Below are 22,308 nucleotides of genomic sequence, written 5' to 3'. Positions count from 1 at the left end.
ATCGGCCCTATACTTTGAAGAGGATACAGAGTCACATCTCCTACTTCCTTCCCGAAAAATGAGCCTGGTCTGACTCCTGTCACTATTTCCCGGTTTAGCCAGGGAGGGTCTCTGAACCTTCATCAGTCTTCTTTGGCAAATAGTAACAGTGGGAAGAGCTTGGCCCTTCCTAAGAGACTGACAGACATATCCCTCTCTAAACTTGCTGTGGGCAGGGAATGTGTATATTGTACTCTCAAAAGAAGCATATAATATGACTGATTCATCGATTGATTTTTTTTATTGGTATTTAAGCACTTACTACGTGCCAGGCACCATAATAAATGCTGGGATAGATACAAGTTAATCAGGTAGGACACAGTCCAAATCCCATGGGGGGGGCTCACAGTCTAAATCCTTATTTTATAGATGAGGAAACTGAGACACAGAGAAGTTAGTTGACTTGCCCAAGATCACACAGCAGAAACGTGACGGAGCTGGGATCAGAACCCAGGTCCGTTGGCTCCCAGGCCTGTGCTCTTTCTGTTAGACCATGCTGCTTCTCAGTTATTGTTCAATCGTGCTCACGTACGGAAATTTGGTTTGGAAGGAATCACATTTCTACTCCAGAAAGAATGCTGAACAGTCCATATTATCACATGTGTATGATGAAGATAGCAACTCTTAAAACAGAGAGTGGCCATTGATTTCCAAGCTAAAGAAGCAGTTGAAAGTTGACGGAAAACTCAAGAATACACCATTTACAATTTGCACTGAATTTAAACTGTACTGAAAATGTGAACATTAACCTCGAGGAACACTTTTCATTTTTTCAAACTAGATACATGAGAAAATGGCACTAGTCTCCCTGATAGTGGATACTGCCAATTTTGTCATCCCCCTAGATCAGGTGAATTAACAAAATCCCAAAAGGCTGTTTCCATTAAAACACCCCAAATTAAAAGTTACAACTTTTAAAAAATGTGTAATCTACACAGTTTGAGTTTTCTTGTATAAAAACTTCTGAAATTTGCCTTGCCCCCTCCATATTTTCTGATTTCCTAGCTTAAAATACAGTTCTGGGTTCCTTTATCAAAAGTAGAGCATTCTCTTTGAACGCTGATTGCATTTTTAAAAAATCAGTATTTAAATTATATGTAGTGGTCTGTTGCAAATCCCAGTGCATATAATGGCAATTTTAAAATCCTATATTCACTAATATCAAGGAATAGAGGAAAAAAAAAACAAAGAATGATACAGTGTGGCCATATGCATAATATATTTTGACTGCTGTGGTTTGCTCTTCCGGAGCGGCCTCTTTCCCCTGATTTTCCCTGGACTGACTGACAAAGATATCGGCCCCAGGGGTTCCGATGCAGTGGAATCAACGCTCCCAATCCCATTTCCTGGCCCTGAGGGGAGGTTGGGAGGGAAGAAATCTCCCAAGAGAGAAGATGTGCAAAAAAAAGTTGGATGGGGAAGGATGCAAACGCACTCTAAAAAATGGCTCTCCCAGGTTCTATGCTTCCCTGATGAAAACCCCGGGCAGACTGCTGACTTTCCATAGTACTTCTAACTCTTTCAAACTTCTAGTTATAATCCCAGGTTCTACGCTTCCCTGATGAAAACCCAGGAGTGACTGCTGACTTCCATAGAACTTCTAACTCTTTCAAACTTCCAGTTATAGTTTACATTATCATCTGCAGCAGGCACGCTTACTATCAGGTTGATATGCATGCATGGGGCAAGGAGAGAGTTAAAACATAATTCCTTAGTTCCTTGTTCAAACCACAGTTCACTTATGCCACAATGCAGGGGTGACCAAGCTCCATGATCAGAAGAACCAGTAATAAGGAGCACAATATGACTGAGGGCTCATTCCCCACTCCTCAAAAAACTCCAGCAGTTGCCCATCCACGACAGCATCAAACAAACACTGCTCACCATTGGCTTCAAAGCACTGAATCACTTCGCCCCCTCCTACCCCACCTCGTTACTCTCCTCCTACCACCCAGACCGCACACTTTGCTCCTCTAATGCTAACCTTCTCACGGTGTCTCGATCTCATCTATCTCGCCGCTGACCCCTTGCCCGCATCCTGCCTCAGGCCTGGAACACCCTCCCTTCTCAAATCCTTCAGATAATTACTCTCCCCCACTTCAGAGCCTCACTGAAGCCGCGTCTTCTCCAAGAGTCCTGCCCTGACTAAGCCCCCTTTCCTCCTCTTCCTCTCCCTTCTGAGTAGCCCTGATCTGCTCTCACTGTTCATCCTCCCTCCCAGCCCCACAGCACTTATGTACATATCTGTAATTTATTTATATTAATGTCTCCTCTAGACTGTAAACTCGTCTACTTATTGTTGTACTGTACTCTCCCAACTACTTAGTACAGTGTTCTGCACATAGTAAGCGCTCAATAAATAGGATTGAATGAATGAATGAATAAAAAACAAAGTATGTATGTGTGGAATACAAAGCGAGTGAAGAAGAGCTGCAGTTTGGCATCCCCTGCCATTTGACAATTAGCATTCTTAGGCACACACCTCTTAGAGAGGGCCTGCTGCATAAGGAAAAAGTTAGTTTGTTAGTCAACAGCTCCACTGATTATATTATCTTTTATATTATTATTTCTGGTGCATTAACCTAAATGGCACGCCTCTTCGTCAAAACTTGGCCACTGTACCATTTTTACACTCCATTTAATAGCATTTCAGGCTTTAAGGCAGATTATCGTGTTTATTAATTCTATTGTACTTTCCCAACACTTAATACAAGGCTCTCCACACTACAGACACTCTACGAATGATTTTTCTCTGTCCTTAAAATACTATATTTTAACAAAGGGCAGAGTACAATTTGACATACGACTATTTCCTTTGAACAATGACCGCTAAAAACGTTTACCATATGTATATGACCTCCTCTTCAAAACACAATTAAAAATTACTCGTATGGTTAACAGTCAGATGCCTTATCTGATAAGAAAACTAAGAGCAAGTCAAGACAGTGCAAAAACATGATCAAAAGTTCTACTTCATCATGCTGCTGAGTGAAGTATCTATAAACTTGCCATATTTGTCTCTTGTCTTCAAGCCTTTGCTCTCACTCTCCCTCCTGACTGGAAATCTTTCTCCCTTCAAATCCAACAGACCACCAGCCTACCCCATCTTGAAATGCCTTCTAAAATAACATCTCCTTCAAAAAGTCTTCCCTGACTGATGTGTCATCTCCTCACTCTATCGTCCTTCCCTTCTGTGTCACTGAAGGACTTTAGATACTCATCCCCGACATATTCTCCTTCACGGCACCTATCTTCATACCTGTTTAACCCACCGAATTTTAAGACTTTGAGGGCAGGGATCATGCCTACCAACTCTACTGTATTATACTCTCTCGATGCTCAGTACAGCGCTAAAAAATATCATTGATTGATTTGGGATTCTCCATGTGGTTAACATTTAAAATGAATTCTTCTTCACTATGATTAGAGTAACTTCATTAAATTTGCTTTCTACATGGGACTTTACTCTGGACTTTCAAAAGATGATTCCACCTGCCTTGGTTAGCCATTTTAAACTAAGTTCATGGCAGGGGAAAAAAGGTTCCTTTCTATGGCTGTAACCAAAATTTCTCCATTCAAATGGATCCTACGATTTGGCTGGAGAGAAAACCCCTCGGTCTCCTGCTGATTTTTCTTTAATGTAGTACTCCAATTGTTAACAATCCCCAGCTGTACTGGCTCCCTTGCCCACTTAAACTTCTCCGTTTGGCCCTCTCATCCCAGAATTTCTTGAAGGAAAATAGGGCTTCAAAATCAGAACCTTCTTGGAATAGGACGTTGCCAAACCAGCTGAGGCTCCTTAAGCCTTGGGTTGGATCGTACACTCTCTAACGTTTAGCATCGTGTGGGGATTGTTGCTCATTGCATATAAAAACTCAGTGCTTTTCTAATTATAAAAAGTCAATCAAATAAAAAGCTAGATTACCTGCATGATAGTCTTCTTGAGGTCTTTAGAATCTCCTCAACATAACTGTTCAAGGTTTCTCAACTTTTTTTAAATCAAAAGTTATCATAATTTACAACTTTCACATGGCCATATCTTTTAACACTTCCATTTAAACACAATGAAATTGGGAGGATTCATACGATCCTACCTCATGCCCCGTAAAGTAACTAGCAGTCGGCTTGTCTCGCTTAATATTTTCATTAAGAGAGATAGGGACTGGGCAGAAATATTCCATTTATTTTTTCTAATCAAGACAAGAGAACTTTCAAAATAGTAACCTTAAGGGAATGCCCAAGGCTCAAGTAAATCTGCAGAACATCAGTGGAGAATGAAGGTAGCCTAGAAGGTCTTTTGGACCATACGTGAGCTATGCTGTTTTGTCATACTATAATCCTTAGTGTTTCTGAGCTACTATCATGATGGAAGTTCTAACCCTTTTGCAATATTACTTCAGTATAAGTTTCTGTAATTACAAATTCCATATACATGCCACTTGGTGTGCGAAGAATTATTTCCTTTTATTTATTTTAACTTACCACCTTTCAAGCTTCAGTGAAGGCCCTCTTTTCCTGCTGGTGTGGGATTCTGTGGAACATCATAACTCCATGGTTGCTCTGCCCGCATCCTTCAAGTTTTTTATTTTTAATTCAGTCTTATCAACTCTCATCTTGGATCTCTCCAGATTGAAGATTTCTAAATCTATCCATCTGCTCTAAGGAAGCTTCTCCAATCCCTTGATCATCTTGACCGCCTTTATCTTTACTGTCACCAGCTCTATTATATCTTTCTTAAGACTATTTTGCCCTAAGTGAATGACCTTGAAGTTGATTACACTGATTCCTGAAAGACCCGACTATTTACAATTCTCCACCTGAAAAGTAGCTCTTATCCATATCATTTATTCATTTTCCTAAAACAGAACATGCCCTAAAATTGCAACATTACTCACTTTATGAAAAGCTTTTGTAAATCCATGTGTGCGTTTAGTGGATATACATCTACTGGTTCCTTTACCGACATCCTAGCTGATCCCCTCAAAGAACTCCAGAAAATTAACGGGGTACAATTTTTCCTTGCAGAAATTGTGTTGTCTTCTCCCTCCTAATAGATTATGCTCACTGATCCTAAATTTAATTATCTACTCTACTAATTTGCCAGGAATACAAGTCACACTTATTGGTCTATAATTCCCAGGTTCACATCTAGAACCCTTTCTATAGATGGAAAAGCAGCACGGTGTAGTGGATAGAGAACGGGCCTGGGAGTCAGAAGATAATGGGTTCTAATTCCGTATCCACCACTTGTCTGCTGGGTGACCTTGGGCAAGTCACTTTATTTCTCTGGGCCTCAGTTCTCTCATCTGTAAAATGGGGATTGAGAATGTGAGTCCCACGTGGGACACGGACTGCGTCCAAACTGATTTACTTTTTTCTAACCCCAGCGCTTAGTACAGTGAATGGCATTTAGAAAGCACTGAAAAACACCAGAATGATTATTATTAGGTGGGTAATACCATGGCAACCTACAATTCCTCTAAATTCAGTAGCTATTGATAGTACTGATAATGATAGGCTATGAAGAAATTCAGGATATACCCAGTTCTCCTAAACCTTACATAACTTTGCGGAATCTCTTAATGCAAACACTCACTGTCACAGTACTTGCTCATTTCCGTACCAATACGTGCACGTGATCAAACAGCTTCTTCCATGAAAGGGCACACTAAGACTCAAACGGGCTCATGCTGTTGGAAGAACATTCCCTAATATCCTAACAACGCTCTGCCAAAACGAAACAAAAATACTGAAAACATGCATTATGGCAGGACTGAGTGTATTTGCCTTGATTACAGGAATTCCACGGCGAAAGCTTCCTGGCCGGTCAGGAGTCCGAACAACAGGTAGACTCTAGACTGTAAGCTCGTTATGGGTAGGGAATGTGCCTGCTAATTCTGTTGTATTGTACTCTCCCAAGCGCTCAGTATAGTGTTCTGCACACAGTAATAGCACTGAGTGCCTACTATGCCCTCAATAAATACAATTGATTGATACTGGAGGGTGCTGGCAGCTTTGACCTTCCTTCATGTACATCACTGCCAGCTCTGAGAACTGAGAGACAGGAAAAATGACTTGAATATTCTTAGTGAGGGCACGACGGTATCGAGATTCCTGATGGCCTGGAAAGTTCAGATGTGGAACTGGGGATATGTGTGTCAGTAATAATTATTACGGTGGTTATTAAACACTTACTATGTGCCAAACACTGTTCTAAACACCGGGGAAGCTACAAGTTGGTCGGATTGGACAGTCCCTGTCCCACGGGGGACTCACACTCTCAATCCCCATTTTACCGATGAGGTAACTGAGGCACAGAGCAGTTAAGTGACTTGCCCGAAGTCACACAGCAGACAAGTGGCCAAGCCAGGAGTAGAACCCTGGTCCTTCTGGCTCCCGGGCAGCCTGTGCTCTATCCACTGAGCCACGCTGCTTTACAGGGTGAACCTGCCCTGTGTCCGATCATCACTTCGGCAGATGTTTTCACTGAAAAATTAAATTGTAAGTAACGCCGACTCCTCAGCCTAATCATTGATTCATTAGATGACCTTGGGCAAGTTACTTTCAGCATCCTGATTCACTTTCAAGTTAAAAGGAAGACACGTTAGGGCTGTTGTGAAAATGATGAAAATAATAAAATACTTAGCAAACACAAATGTCATAGGGATGTTAAATCGCTACCACCACCCCTCTTCTGAGGACACCATTTCATTTTCACGGTTTATTTTTTCCCATCTCTTCTGCTCCCTCTCAGTCTACCACTTCTCCAGTCTCTAACAAAGATTAAACTTTTTTAAAAGCTACTTTGTAGTTTATAAAAAAAACTCTAACTGGCTAAACTTTAATCCAATGCAAATGAAGACAGAAATACATAGCCACAAAATCTTGAAAATGGGCTGTACTATGTAATGGAAATGACTGATACTACCGAGCGCCACTAGAATGTATCTCCTTTGAAGTACATGTGTTTATAAACGCTCGCCAAAATTTTAATGCCAGTAAAACCAAAAGGCGGTTTGGAATTTTTACTTACAGTAAAATGACCTTTTATCTTTTAATGTTCCAGGAAGCATCATTTTGACCAAACATTTTTTATTTTGAAACCACAAAATGTTTTGGTAACGGCAACAAAAGATATGAGCGACTTTATTTCTCGGAGAGGAAAGGGGCCCTATGAATATATTCTTTTTTACCACATTGCTAATGCAGTACCTTCCTAATTATAAAAGCTCCCTTTCTTTTTTTTTTAAAAAAAGAGCAATATTTGGATATCAAAAAAAGGTAATCAATAGATCACAGAACTGCTAAGAAAGTATGTTACTTTAAACTTCTTCAAAAATTTCAACTACGGAATAATACATATTTCTACTTTGCAGAAAATAGTTTTATGTTCCGCTTTCAGTACATTCCTTTGCTTAGATGACCCTTAATATACTGGCTGCAAAACAAGAAAAACTGAGATTTTTTTCATACTTGAAAAATTTAGCCCCCTGTTTTAATGTCTCCAGCATAAAGCTTAGGAGTAGGAATGGAGATAATGTTGAGTTTACAATGTTGAGTGACAGCCAAACAATTCTGTGCTTTCTATCTAGTGTCTATGGCTTTCCATCTCTAATTCCTTATACTTATCCGATTTTATTTTTTCAGACTGTCAACAACTAAAGAATAGAGCTCTTTAACCACAGAGCGTAATCAAGCAAGGAGCTCCCAAAGTGGGTTCAGCCACAAGAAACCCAGAAAAGGACCAGAATGGATCTAGGTGGGGAGATTACAAATAATTCCATATAGCTATATTTGTACAAACACTCACTAAAAACATCAAATCGCTAGCTCAAAATTAGAGTGAACTCATTAGTGTATTCCTGGGCAAATCCTACGCCTTGGTTTAAATGTTTAATAACCGCGCTATGCGTGGCCGTTCCTATAAAGCACTCTCGGAGAGGCCTGGAAAACACATGTAAAGTATGTGATATTACTTCAGCAGGTAAGAATATATTGTTTTCTCTTAGAGGTAAGGGAAATTAAATTGTTTACAGATGTTTCAATTTCTTGGAAGGCATTCGTTTTGATTTAAAACAACGATTCTTCAACCTGTGAGTTAACAGCTTCTCATTTCTGGGGGATGAGCTCTCTTTAAAAGGATTGTACTGTTTTCCTTACTAATTAGTACGGACGTAGCATTTGAGGAATGGCAGCAGAATTCTCTTATATAGTTACACAGTAAGTAAGTTTGGCCTCTAACGTCACCTTTATTCAAGCTGGTCCTTTTCTACTACACAGCCGCCCAAATACCAATGGGAATTTGCTGTCACTGGGCTTCCAGGGATATTTGGGAGCCTAAGACTCTGGGGACGTTTGGGACCCGATAAAAGCGAGTCGTCTATGACTGAATCGAAAACTGGACATTTAGTTCAAATGAGGACTGCATGACGTGTAGTATTCAGGGGTGAAACAAAAAGCACTCTGGCCTAATCCTCCTAGACCGCTTGGCTGTCTATCACTCCCTCCTACCTAAAGCACTTTTGGTCCTCAGTTTACCAACACAGCACTAACCTGTTTCTCCTCCTTTCTAACCGCTCCTCCTTAGTTTTCTTTGCTGGCTCCTTTTCTGCCTCACACAGTCTACCTATTAATGTCCCCAAAAGACTCCGTTCACGGTCCCCTATTCTTCTCTCTTTATTCATCCACTCTCTCGGGTAGCTCATCCACTCACTCTAATGCAGACAAGTCCAAATCTAACTCTCCAGCCTTGACTTCTCAGCTAATCCCGGTATCTCCTTTGCCTCCTAGACATCACCACTTGGATATCTCATCGGCAGCTCAAACTCAAATAGGCCTAAAAACCAAACAAAGCAATTTCCCTCCTAACTTTCCCATCTCAGTCAGTAAAACCTCCATCACCCTGTTCCAGAAGCCTGTAACCTTGGCATCAATCTTGACTACTCACTTCTGCTTCATCTCCCTGATCCTCCCCTTCTTCCCCACCCAAACGGTTGCCATTCTAGTAGTATAAGATCTGATCGTATGGCGGCTATATTATTGTATTGGCCTCTTCATGTCTCGCCACACATCTTTGCATTCCTCAAAACCCTTCACTGGCTCCCCAGGTGCAGCGCAAAACCTCCTTGCAATTGGTTTAAGGGGAATCCTCAACCTCCTACTGCTTGCCCACATCTTTCCTCTGACCTAGAACTCACTCTTCCCCCATTTAAGACAGACCACCACCGTCACCGCTTTCTAAGCCTTATGAAAATCACACCTCCAAGTGGCCTTTTCCTATTAAGCTCTGTCTTCCTCTTTTCCCTCGCCCGGCTACAACACCTGTGAACCTGGATTTGCACCCTTTATTCACCCCACCCTCAGCCCCACAGCACTCTCAATTATACCGTACTCTTCCACGCACTTAATACGGTTTTCTGCGAACAGTAGGTAGCCAATAAATACAACTGATTGCTTAAACACTCAGCCACCCTCAGCCCCACAGCACAACAAGCCTACAGTTTAGATGGGGAGCCCGAAATCGGTATAAATAAATAAATTACGGATACGTACATAAGTACCGTGGGGCTGAGGGTGGGGTGAATGAAAGGCGCAAATCCACCGTCAGGGGCGACGCAGAAGGGATGGGAGAAGAGGAAATGAATGCTTAGTTGGGGAAAGCTGCTTGGAGGAGAAGTCCTTCTAACAAGGCTTTAAAGGCGGGGAGCGTGATTCTCCGTCAGATATGAAGAGGGAGGGAGTTCCAGGCCAGAGGTCAGACGTGGGCAAGACGTCGTCGGCAAGCTAGATGAGCTCGAGGTAGAGTGAGCAGATTGGCATTAGAGGAGTGAAGTGAGCGGGCTGGGTTGTAGTATGAAATCAGAGAAGGGATGTAGGAGGGGGCAAGGTGATAGAGTGCTTTAAAGTCAATGGTAAGAAGTTTCCAGAGGAACTGGAGTCTAATCAGATGAGGTACCTGCGGCCCAAAGATGCTAAGTGACTTGCCCAAGGTCACACAGCAGACAAGCGGCGGAGGAGGGATTAGAACCCAGGTCGTTCCGACTCGCCGGCCCGGGCTCTATCCAGTAGGCCACGATGTACATCTGTACAGATTGCCTTACACACCCTACTATTGAAGCATTATATCCTCCTTATTTCGACTTCTCCTTCACCCCGCCTGTAAATCATCTGGGTCTGTCTCTCCAGCTATGCTGTATATTCCATGAAGGCAAGGATCGAGTACACTATTTTATTCTCCCAAGCACTCAGGGGAATGCTCTGCACACAGCGGGTACACAGTAAATGCTACTGATGGATTCATCCATTGAAGTGGAATTCTGTCCCTCTGGTTCACGTTGAAATTTTATAATAGGGCTCTATTAACTTGCCGACTCTGCAACTTTAACTTCTCAGATCACCTAAACGACAGAGACCTATCGGGAAAAAATGTCATCTTACCTAGAAGGGTCTGCTTATCTTGTAAAGAGTCAGGCTCCGTCGAACACCTACAAGATCGAAGAACTATCACTCCTCCAAGCACACCATCTTCACTGGCTAGGAAAGGTGAACCTGGATAAAATTGATAAGCTGGTTATTTTTCTCTAGAAGAGCTTACTTTTGCTTTCAATTTTATAACGAACAGAAGCAAGAGCCAAAAAATACGAATAGCAGCTCTGTGCACGTCTACTTTATTTTCTAATGATGACTATCACTGTCTGCGATGGGCAGATCTTGTATTGGTTTGACGGTACAGACAGCAGATCTTGGCCCGCTTTGTCCGTCTGGCAAAGACAATGGGAAGACCTGCCAAGAGAACTTTAGTGAGAGGCTAAATACGCATTACAGAACTCAGAGTGGAACTGGAAATACCACCAGATTAAATGACAAAAAACGAATACATAAAAACAAACTAAATGACTGCCTTTGATCATTTTTAAGGATCACTTATCTGCCTCTCTCTGTTGTGAAGAGTACACTGCCAAATCCTTGAATTTACTACCTTAGATTGAATTTTAAACAAGTCGCAGGCTTCATTACAAGTATAAAAAATGATCTCAGCGGTTTGGACAAATGAGTATGAAATTGGGTTTCTATTATTGAGAGCCTGGCGGTTTGAGATGCATGGGCCTCCTAGAGAAGATCTCACACACTGAACCGCTGTGGTTATTTCAAAAACATACTTGATATATAAAATCCCTCATTTTTCTCCCCAAACATCCTACTAGAGCATCTGGCATGGTGACAGAACACATGGGGAACAAATGCAAAATCTACCAAAAGCAATCACAAACAGTAGTAATACATCTGAATTTTCAGGATAACGTGGACAAAAAAAACAATAATAGACCCTTTTTCCAAACTGCATCTAGTAAATAGCCTCTGTCTAAAGTAAATAACTTTCTTTAGATTTGCAAAAGTACATTAGGCCCTATTACCAATAATGAAATGTAACTAACTCGAATACCGTTACATCCCTCAAGAAAAGGTCTCCAACTGATATAAAGCTAACTGCATAATCCAAGATAAATGCGAAGAAATATTACTTTAAAATATCAGTCATTCAACAAAATCTTTAAAACACTTCAGTTCCATATTCCTACGTCAAAATGTGGGGCAGTTACTGTTTTCCCAGACAAGTTGACGCTATTGTTTTCCAGTCAGACGTGGAAACAAGGTTACTTTTCAGAGTGGTTTAAGAGACCATTCTATTTCAAGCCCATGTAGAATCTCGTGATGTGACTTGAAGATGAAGTTTAGGAAGAATGAGAATAATAATAATAATGATAATGTTGCTATTTGTTAAGCGCTTACTTTGTGCAAAGCACTGTTCTAAGCGCTGGGGTAGACACAGGGTAATCAGGTTGTCCCACATGAGGCTCACAGTCTCAACCCCCATTTTACAGATGAGGTAACTGAGGCACAGAGAAGTGAAGTGACTTGCCCACAGTCACACTGCTGACAAGTGGCAGAGCCGGGATTGGAACCCATGACCTCTGACTCCCAAGCCCGGGCTCTCTCCACTGAGCCACGCTACCCTCGAGATGCTGAACACAATATGAAAGCCAATGTGAAAAAGCTGAGGCTACTCGGGGCAGTCGTGACAGACCTAGAAGTCCGGAATTCTTTTAGATTAAGGATCAAGTTTAAAATTTTGAGCGTTGAATTTTCCCACCCTTAGGATAGAACTCTTTTGAGGTAGGAACCACATCGAATGCATTTCTCTGTCATCTCCCAAGGACAAGCCCTTCTCGGCAGGGTTTTGTACAAAACGGGTGCCCGTTGGGAGGGCAAGCCAGAAGCATCCTGTCTGGTATTCCGGAAGGGTATATACAAGAAGCTTATCTCTGTGCCTCAGTCACCTCATCTGTAAAATGGTGATTAAGACTGTGAGCCTCACGTGGGACAACCTGATTCCCCTGGGTCTACCCCAGCGCTTTGAACAGTGCTCTGCACATAGGAAGCGCTTAACAAATACCCACGTTATTAAGATGAAAGTCTGGAACCACTGAGATATTCCAGCTTGCGCTGCCACCAGGAGCACCAAAATCAGAGATGGGATGTAAAATTTGGACGGCAATCCCCAGTAGCAGCTGGGCCAACTTCAGCTGCAGCTTCTCCCAGATGCTCGGCTCCAAGAGCCATGCAAGGCAACTGGGCCAGACGGAAGATCGGGCAAGGAATTACGGTTAGACTGCAATTTATTAAGTTTATAATACTTTCACAGTTCCACTAATATTCAACTCTGTTGTATTTCAAGGAGCTATCTTCAAAATCACCTAACTGCTCACTGGCCAGTTTTACTGGTGAAGAAGCAAAGGCTTAGAAAGTATAAGTGTCCTACTGAATTCAATACTTGGTAATTCCAAAGAGGACACCAACTCACTGCACTAAAGATCACCGTGCTTCCGAGTTCTTCATTAAAGATGTTTCTATTTCATTTCATTGACGCTGAAAATATTACCAAAAGTTGCACGGGACAAAAATGTGTTCTTCATTTGGCTCTCTGTGGGGAAAGGGGAGGTCAAGAGGGTCTAAAAAATCCCACCTTTTAGTTTTGAATTGCTCAAAGTTTCTGATAGGTTGGTAATCATCATATCCTATTCCACTCCCTCTTTCTCCTCCTCTGAAATGTTCCTCCCATTTCATTCTCCTCATTCTATACCTCAGCCACCTGACCCTGCTGCTGCTTCTCCTTCCTCATATCACAGAGAAGCGGTGTGGCTCAGTGGCAAGAGCCCGGGTTTAAGAGTCCGAGGTCGTGGGTTCTAATCCCAACTCCGCCACTTGTCTGTTGTGTGACCTGGGGCAAGTCACAACTTCTCTGCACCTCAGTTACCTCATCTGTAAAAAATGGGGATTAAAAAATATGAGCCCCACGGGGGACAATCTGATTACCTTCTGTCTACCCCAGCGCTTAGAACAGTGCTCTGCATATAGTAAGCGCTTAACTAATACCATAATTATTATTACTATATCAATCATTCGAGTGTATTTATTGAGCACTTCTGTGTACCAAGCATTTGGGAGAGTACAACACAACAATATAACTGACACTTTTCCCTTCCCACAACAAGTTTAAAGTCTACAGGGGAAGGCAGAATTAACATAAATAAAAAAGTATGGATATGCACATAACCAATCAATCAGTAAATGGCACTTCTTAAATTCACACTGTACGTAGAATACCGTGCTTGGAGCTTGGGAGGGTACACTGAAATAGAGCTGGCAGACACCATCCCTGCCCTCAAGGAGTTTACAATCTAGTGGAATTCCTCTGTATAGGAAGGAAATTGGACCTATCAACAGACTCCCCGAGTACAAGAAGCTGATGCCCTCCCTCAGACGGGGAGAGCTGATCTCTTTCCTTCACTCTGCTGTCCCCAACCTACCACAGTCTTCATCCTCTTGAGAGGCTAAAGGACGCCTGTAGACTAACGTTGTCCTATGCTGGAAGCTAAGCAGGTAGTGACAGAGAGAAACTGCAAATTTCTGTCATTCTTCGGTCAGGAGACTCTCTCAGGGTTAGCCCAAAAGAAGAATCTTTTGGACATTTCACACCACTCATTTTCCAAGTGAAACTAACTGCCCTTTTTGGTCAAAATACAATCATTCCAGGTGATCAACATGGAAGAGGGTCCCAAAATGATGCATTCGAGGTTATTTACGTATAATCAGTTTCATTTAGACACACATGGAGAATGCTATTTCTGTCAATTCTTTCTAGTTATTCTGAGTGAGTAGATGTTTTGTTTATAAAACTGCAAGATACAATCTTTTCTTTCTTTGGCAGAGAACTTAATCTTCCAATCCATCTTATCTGCTACAGGCTATAAACAATTTCCTTATATGGTATTTCTAAACAAGAAAATTGTTTCCCGCATCCTCTATCCCAACAAAACTGTAGCAGTTGGACGACAAGTTGCCTGTGACTAAAATTAAAATATCCTGCATGGCAAAGCATTTAGGTAGATGACTATTTCTTAGTCACCTAATTGAAAAAATATATGAAAGAGTAAATCCATCTAGTTTCCAACAACATTAAAATGTTTTTCTCAATGAGCACGCTTTTTTCTCATTTCACTTTGAGACTTCGGCTGTACTAGAACAGTTTAGAGGTATATAAAATAGTCTTAAAGGAATGGTTTATGTGAACAATTCCATATGCCTCCGACTAGCGCATTGGAATGGTTGATAACTGTCTCTGGCCTTCGTATCATTTAGAGATACTATCAGAAGTTTATTTTCTGAATTTGAATAAGTATGGGCACTGAAAGAAATAAAATCTAAATAGGGATGCACACATTTGCATTTGGAAATCTGTGATCAGTGGGGGTGCTAATAATACTGGGGATTTCCAACCACGGAAACACGTAGGAGGTTGGCTATTGAGAGAACAAAGATGAAAAGTAGGGCAATCCCCTGCTGAGTTACGATATTATAGTGCCTCGTCAGCACCAAATTGCAGACACTTTGGACATAAATGGGTCCTGCAAAAAATAACCAAAACCAAAAAAATCAGCATGCCCTTGCAATACGATACACTTCCTCCCACCTACTCGCTTCACACATTCCAAGCTCCAGTCTCAGAACCATCGTTCTCAACAGAGGATTTTAAAAATCTGACTCTCAAAAACTAGGGATTACATAAACATCACAGTAGAGTAATAACTAGTAAAAAAAATATATTGAAAACAGTTTAATTTAGGGTCAAGAGAAGAAAGGATACTTGACAGCCAATGAAAGGGATGGTATTTGACAAAGAGTAAGTCACCTCACTGTGACTTGGTTGGTTCTATGGTTTGGGGAGTTTTCTTCATCTGGAAAATGGGGATTTAGACTGTGAGCCTCATATGGGACAACCTACCCCAGCGCTTAGAACAAGTAAGCGCTTAACAAATACCAACATTATTATTATTAATAATAAGATCCCCATGGATGTGAGATATGAACCATAATACCAGTGATTAAGGGGGACATCATGAATAAGTGAAACTTCAAATGAGAAATTCGTGACGGGCAAGGTTTCACTGAATCTGACGTAGCCTCAGGACCAGGTGGATCAGATATTTGGCTTTTGACTCTAAATAGGAGGGATATGATTTATTTAGAAATGAAAGAGATATTGCATTTCACAGAGGTGGATGGGCAACCACCGGAGGTTCCTAAGAAGCAGAAAGATAGGGACTTTACTTTTTTGTAGAAAAATGATCTGGGCAGCAGCGTGAAGTACAGACTGGAGTGGGAAGAGTCGGGAGCCAGTGAGGTCAGCAAGGAGGCTGATGCAGTAATCAAAGCAGGATAGGATAAGTGTTTGGATTAACATGGTATTAGTTGGGATGGAGAGGAAAGGGTAGCTTTGGGCGACATTGCGAAAGTTGAACCGACAGGATTTGGTGACAGATTGAATACGTGGCTTGAATAGGAGCGATGAGTCACGGATAACGCCAAGGTTAAGGGTTTGAGACAGGAAAGATGGTGGTGCACAAGCATAGCTTTTCATAAGCCCGGATTCCTCTCACAATGCACGGGTTCCTGTATAATTTATGATAATAAAGTAGGGCATTTTATAGCAGGCAAACAGACAGCCTAGTTAGTCACCTTTGGTATATCTTCTAAAGCGGGCGGTCGGCGGGCGATAGACAGAGCCCAGCCAATGCTGAGAGAGATGGAAGATGTGGAGAGGAAGGTGGAAAGCGGGAAGGGGAAGTGATCGTACGTGGCTGAGTCAACGGCTGAACCTACGGTTTGAATGTGCATTCAATTTTGGGATATTTTCAGTTACTCAGCTCATCTACCACATAGCTAAGGTAAAGTTAAAGCCTAGAAATACCGCCCTGAAGAGTTTCTAAACTGCAGGAAAACACACCCCACATAACTCGAGGGATATTTTAACTAAAGCAAGATATACACACAGATATTTAACTGAACAATGTTGTTTTGATGGCAAATACCCTACGGGGACAATAGGAGTGCCAGTAATTCAAAATTTCCAGTTTTAAAGTGAAGTTTATTAATCAAAACCTGGGCTGAAGAAAAGAAGAAATGCTATTTTACCAATTAGGCTGGGAGCCTTCCAAGAACTCCTAAGCCCTTTGGCTGTTTCATTTTTATGGCAGTTAACACCAGAGCTCAGCAAACAAGGTGGGTTTTCGACTTTTCAAACCAACTTTCCAACACACAACGCTGGAATTTAGAAGATGGGTGTTCCTTGCTTCTAACCTATGCTGTTCTATTAAATCATCTGATGCGTGGCATTTCTGGATCCCCACTTTAAACCACTTGTACTTCTACCTCCTTGGTTTCCAGGGGATTGAAAATTCCGAAATCAAAAAAGCGAGGACAGGGTAACATGGAAGAACGAGAAAAAACATCAGAGTACTTAAATCTCAGGATCACAAAGATTAGAGCCAGAAGAACCTTCCGGTCGGACACTTGAAGAATCAAAATCCTAAAACATTTAATGACAACGATGAGTTGGAAAGACTAGCGTAGTGGGAAGAACACAGAACTGGGAGCTAGGAGATCTAGGTTCAAGTCCTAGATCTGCCACCGGCCCGCTGTGTAACTGGCCAAATCGCTTAACCTCCCCAGGCCTCAGTTTCTTCATCTGAAAAACCGAGATAAAAATAGAATGTGAGCCCCGTGAGGGCCAGGTATTGTATCAGTATCTACCCTGACACTTGGCCCATAGCGTGCACTCCATAAATAGGGTCATTATTATACAGTTTCAGTGAAAATCTTGGGGGTCATGAAATTCTCTACTCTTGATACCGCCGCTCAGTTTTGATAACTAAACTTTCGAAAAACACCGGGGCACCTGTTCCAGACAAAGCCGAAGGCATCCAGAAACTCAGGCAGTTTTATACGGAATGGATTCGAAGTAAAGTCTCTCTCTTATTAATTAATGTTGGTATTTGTTAAGCGCTTGCTATGTGCAGAACACCGTTCTAAGCGCTGGGGGAGATACAGGGTCATCAGGCTGTCCCACGTGAGACTCACAGTTAATCCCCATTTTACAGATGAGGGAACTGAGGCCCAGAGAAGTGAAGTGACTTGCCCACAGTCACACAGCTGACAAGTGGCAGAGCCGGGATTCAAACTCATGACCTCTGACTCCCAAGCCCGGGCTTTTTCCACTGAGCCACGCTGCTTCTCCTATTGCATTTCCAACCTTCATTACTTTGGGACTATGGCTAATTTCTGAGGACGGATTGCTAAAGAGATGGGAATAATAAAAAATGATCTCGGCCCTACTTTCCTCGGCTCTCAACTCCTCTGCTGGGCAACCTGCAAACTATTCAGAGAACCGAATTTATTCTATAGAGAATAGGTGGAAGGGATCTCTCTGCCATCCTGATTTTTGTTCTTCGGGAATCCACACAAAACCTCTTCTTAAGCAGACCTAATCCTTAGGGATAGAAACTGAAGGGACCAAGCCCCCATTTGGGGCAATTTCCATAAACTTTAAACTATAAAACTGCAAGATACATTTATGAGCTTCCATGTTTATAATCTATATCCCTCTAAAATTAGTAGAATTAATAGGAAGTCTTATGCTTTTATTTTTTTCAATGAAGCACGGCCAGCCTTTTTTTATTGGCCAACAACGTACTTTTATCTCAACTTTTCGATAGCCAGAAATTTGTTTCCATTGCTTTGCTAACTGTGGGCATTATATTTTATTGTAAACATTTAGCTGGACTGAGTTTCAAAGGAAAAAATCAGGACTGCTTGGTGACTGTTGATAAAGTTGTGTTTTGGAAACAAAAAAAACACCATATCAATGTCCTGAAGATCCTAGAGTTTAGAGGGAGAGGGAGGGTACTTAACCCCCATTTTACAGATGAGCAACCGGAGGCTCAGACAAGTTAATTCATTTATCTGAGGTCACACGGCAAGTACATGGCAGCTGGAATTAGAACTCAAGTCCCCTGTCTTCCGGGCCTTTGCTCTTTCCACGTGGCCAGGCTACTTTCTTCACTTTGTAAATAATGCCCTGGGAGGAATATGCTTTTTCTGTCCTCGTTATATTTTAAGTGGTATTTGCCACTCTACGCCAGGCACCGTACTAAGTGCTGGGGTAGATACAAGACAATCAAGTTGGACACGGTCCCAGGTTCACACAGGGCTCACGGTCTTAATCCCCATTTTACCGACGCGGTAACTGAGGTACAGAGAAGTTAAGTGACTTGCCCAAGGTCACGCAGCGGACAAGTGGAGGAGCCCGGATGAGAACTCAGGACTTCTGACTCCCAGGCCAACACTCTTTTCACTAGGCCACGCCGCTTCTCTCAGAGCTTTATATGCTCTGACTTCGGTCTTAAGGCCGCATTGCTTCAAAGCCGATGGCGGGAGGGGGGCGGGAGGGGGGCGGGTACACAAGAGAGGTGTCTCACAAAGTGACCTGCCTGAGTGGGAAACTGTTTCGCACAGAAAATGATAACGGTGGTATTTGTTAAGCGCTTACTCTGTGCAGAGCACTGTTCTAAGCGCCGGGGGAGATACAGGGTCATCGTGAGGCTCACGGTCTTCATCCCCATTTTACAGATGAAGAGCCTGTCGCCTCTAGACTGAAAGCTCACTGTGGGCAAGGACTGTGTCGACCACCTCTCTTGCAGTGTCCTCCCCATGCTCCGAGTACAGCGTTCTGCAAACGGTAGTCCAGTGCTCTGCACATAGTAAGCGCTCAATAAATGCTATTGAATGAACGAATGAAGAATCGCTCAAGAAATACAATTGACGATGATGGGGTCCCCAGTGTTGGGTCACTGTGTGGACTTTGAAAACCTCAAGCCCAGGTGGAAGGGGCCAGGAGCCCGTTTGGGTCTTTTCTGTTTTGTACTGTTGAGAGCATTCGTCAAGCGCTCACTATGTGCCCAGGGCCGTGCTAAGCCCTGGGGTAATAATGTCGGTATTTGTTGAGCGCTTACTATGTGCCGAGCACCGTTCTAAGCGCTGGGGTAGAGACAGGGTAATGAGGTCGTCCCACGTGAGGCTCACGGTTAATCCCCATTTTCCAGATGAGGTAACTGAGGCCCAGAGAAGTGAAGTGACTTGCCCACAGTCACCACAGCTGACAGGTGGCAGAGGAGGGATTCGAACTCATGACCTCTGTCTCCCAAGCCCGGGCTCTTTCCACTGAGCCAATCAGGTTGGACGCAGTCCACGTCCCCCACGGGGCTCACAGTATCAATCCCCATTTTACAGATGAGGTGACTGAGGCACAGGGAATTTAAGTGACTTGGTCACACAGCTGACAAAGGATGTTACCGCCAGTCTTAGAGCACTGAGGCAGATGCAGGACTCGTGCAATTCTCACAGCAGGCTGCAGTGCTGGGCGGGAAGGATCCATGCACGTGATCGTCAAAAACATTCTCGAACTGACTATCTAACAGCGGATAGCCTGCCTGGCTGTCGGGAAGACCGGACAGGAGATCTTCCCCACTCAGGCTAGAAATATAGGACGTGGGGATCATAAACTGCTGGACACCGGGATCCAAATACGATTAAATGTTATGGGAATTGTGAAGGTTTTTTGGCATTAACGTGATCGGTTACGATACGGGCTATAGTCACTGTTAGAGCAACGATAATAATAATGATGGTATTTGTTAAGCGCTACGTGCACAGCACCGTTCTAAGCGCTGGGGGGGGGGGGGGGGGGATACAAGGTGATCAGGTTGTCCCACGTGGGGCTCACAGTCTTAATCCCCATTTTCCAGATGAGGTAACTGAGGCACAGAGAAGTGAAGTGACTTGCCCCAAGTCACACAGCGGACAAGTGGCAGAGCCAGGATTAGAACCCGTAAGACATCGGGCTCCCAAGCCGGGGCTCCTTCCGCTCAGCCACGCTGCTTTGCTATTATTCGTACGGTATCTGTTAAGGTCACTGTAGTCAAGAAAAGGACGCCTGCCTATATCCTTTAGCTTGGTTCAAATGCTGCAGCGATAAACAATTTGGTTTCCAGATATAAAAAAGTGGGGTCAGAGGTCTAGCAATCAATTATTTGATCAGTGGCATTTACTGAGTGCCTACTTTGTGCTGAGCACCCTACCAGAAGTCTGGGAAGGAACAATACACTAATAATAGTAATAACGTTGGTATTTGTTAAGCGCTTACTATGGGCAGAGCACCGTTCTAAGCGCTGGGGTAGACACAGGGGAATCAGGCTGTCCCACGTGGGACTCACAGTCTTAATCCCCATTTTACAGATGAGGGAACTGAGGCACAGACCCGCCCACAGTCACAAAGCCGACAAGCGGTGGAGCCGGGATTCGAACCGATGACCTCCGACTCCAAAGCCCGGGCTCTTTCCACTGAGCCGCGCTGCTTCACTAGACTTGGTAGACATATTTCCTGACCACATGTTTAGCGGGCGGGTACAGGCCTTCCGGATGAATTATTGTTTGGGGACTGCGAGGGTATAAAACACGAAGAGGTAAGTAACATATTCTGGAGCCGCAAACAAGCCGCCAGAGGATCAAAGTATGGAAGATGAATGCTGAGATGGCGGCTGAAGCCTGGGTTGGGAGCGTGGTGGTCAGGGAGAGAAGAATGCACGGACGTGTTTTTAAAAGATGAGCTGGCGACGTGGGTTGGAGGCCCACATGGAGGAGATGAGATTTTGAAAGCAGACAGGATACCTCCTCTTGGGAGTTGGCAGAGAAGTTAGTTGGGAGAGACTTGAGTAGTTAAGCGAGATCGTCGGGGTAAGAGAGGTGGAAGATGGGGGTGCAGGGGGCTTCAGGAGGGGGTTAAAACGTAGAATAGTCGTTAGGGGTGATGGGCCCGGGAGGCATCGGGGGATTTCTGCCAAAAGCAGGTTAAAAAAAAAAATCACTCGATGGAATCTATCTGAAACCTTCCGTACGGGGAGCTCAGCACTAAGGGATTGGAAATAGCAGACATGATCCCTGCACTTAGGGAGCTTATTTCTGTTATTTATTTATATTAATGTCCGTCTCCCCCCTCGAGACTATAAAGTCATCGTGAGCGGGGAATGTGTCTGCTTACTGTTATACTGTACTCTCCGAGGGCTTAGTACAGTGCTCTGCACACGGTAGGCGCTCCATAAATATGACAGTGAACGAATGAAAGGGTGGAAGAACGGTACTGATGAGGTGATCTACAGATGGAGGAGTTGGTGGTGTGAGATCAAGGAAACGGGGGGCAAAAGAATCGAGTTCAGGGGTAAAAGCAGCGTTGAGGGCGTGGGGGGGTAAAAAAAAAAAAATCCCACCGGGACGTGATCCGCTGGCCACATTACTTTTCAGGTAGGAGGAACGAAGGAGGGAAGGTGGGTTAGAAGGGTGTAGCTGGAGAGTAGGATTGTAAAGTTGGCGAGGTTACAAACGGTCCAGTAACTAGAGCTGATGGCATCCGGTTTCAGGTCAAGCAATGTGTCCAAAAAATTAATAACCCAAACTATGTTTTCTCCCAGTTCCAGGAAATTTGTTCAACAGATCCCAAGTGTGGTTAGCATTCTTGAAATATTTTTAAATATCTGTTGAATTCTTTAAAACATCTTTGACCATAAAATCTATAATGATCTTGCTATTGCTAACCTATCCACCTGGAATGTACGAAGGCATTAATGTTTACTATCAAATCTCTACTCCTGAAATCTGGCCACGTTTGAAAGGAAACAGACAAGTAACAAATCCGTGGAACTTCGGTCGGTAAGAGGTGGATGCTTAAAGAACGCATATTAGCCCTAAACGCCATTACGCTTCAAATACCTTCTGCAAGTATTATCAAATTCCTTCCAACGGCCAAAATTTAGAGTTCTT

General features: G+C 43.1%; 1 protein-coding gene across 6 annotated transcripts in view; it reads right to left on the bottom strand.

Annotated features, from left to right (window-relative positions):
• Positions 1-22,308, bottom strand: part of TASP1 (taspase 1) — a 121,672-nt gene that overhangs the window by 14,576 nt on the left and 84,788 nt on the right. For all 6 annotated transcript variants that reach the window (XM_029071868.1, XM_029071870.1, XM_029071873.1 and 3 more), the window contains one exon: positions 10,477-10,587. In XM_029071868.1, the coding sequence (XP_028927701.1) occupies positions 10,477-10,587 (111 nt within the window). The remainder of the gene's footprint in view (positions 1-10,476; positions 10,588-22,308) is intronic.

This window comes from Ornithorhynchus anatinus, chromosome 9 (assembly GCF_004115215.2).
Source record: "Ornithorhynchus anatinus isolate Pmale09 chromosome 9, mOrnAna1.pri.v4, whole genome shotgun sequence".
NCBI classification, from domain to species: Eukaryota; Metazoa; Chordata; class Mammalia; order Monotremata; family Ornithorhynchidae; genus Ornithorhynchus; species Ornithorhynchus anatinus.
This window is presented reverse-complemented; position numbering and strand designations above follow the sequence as displayed.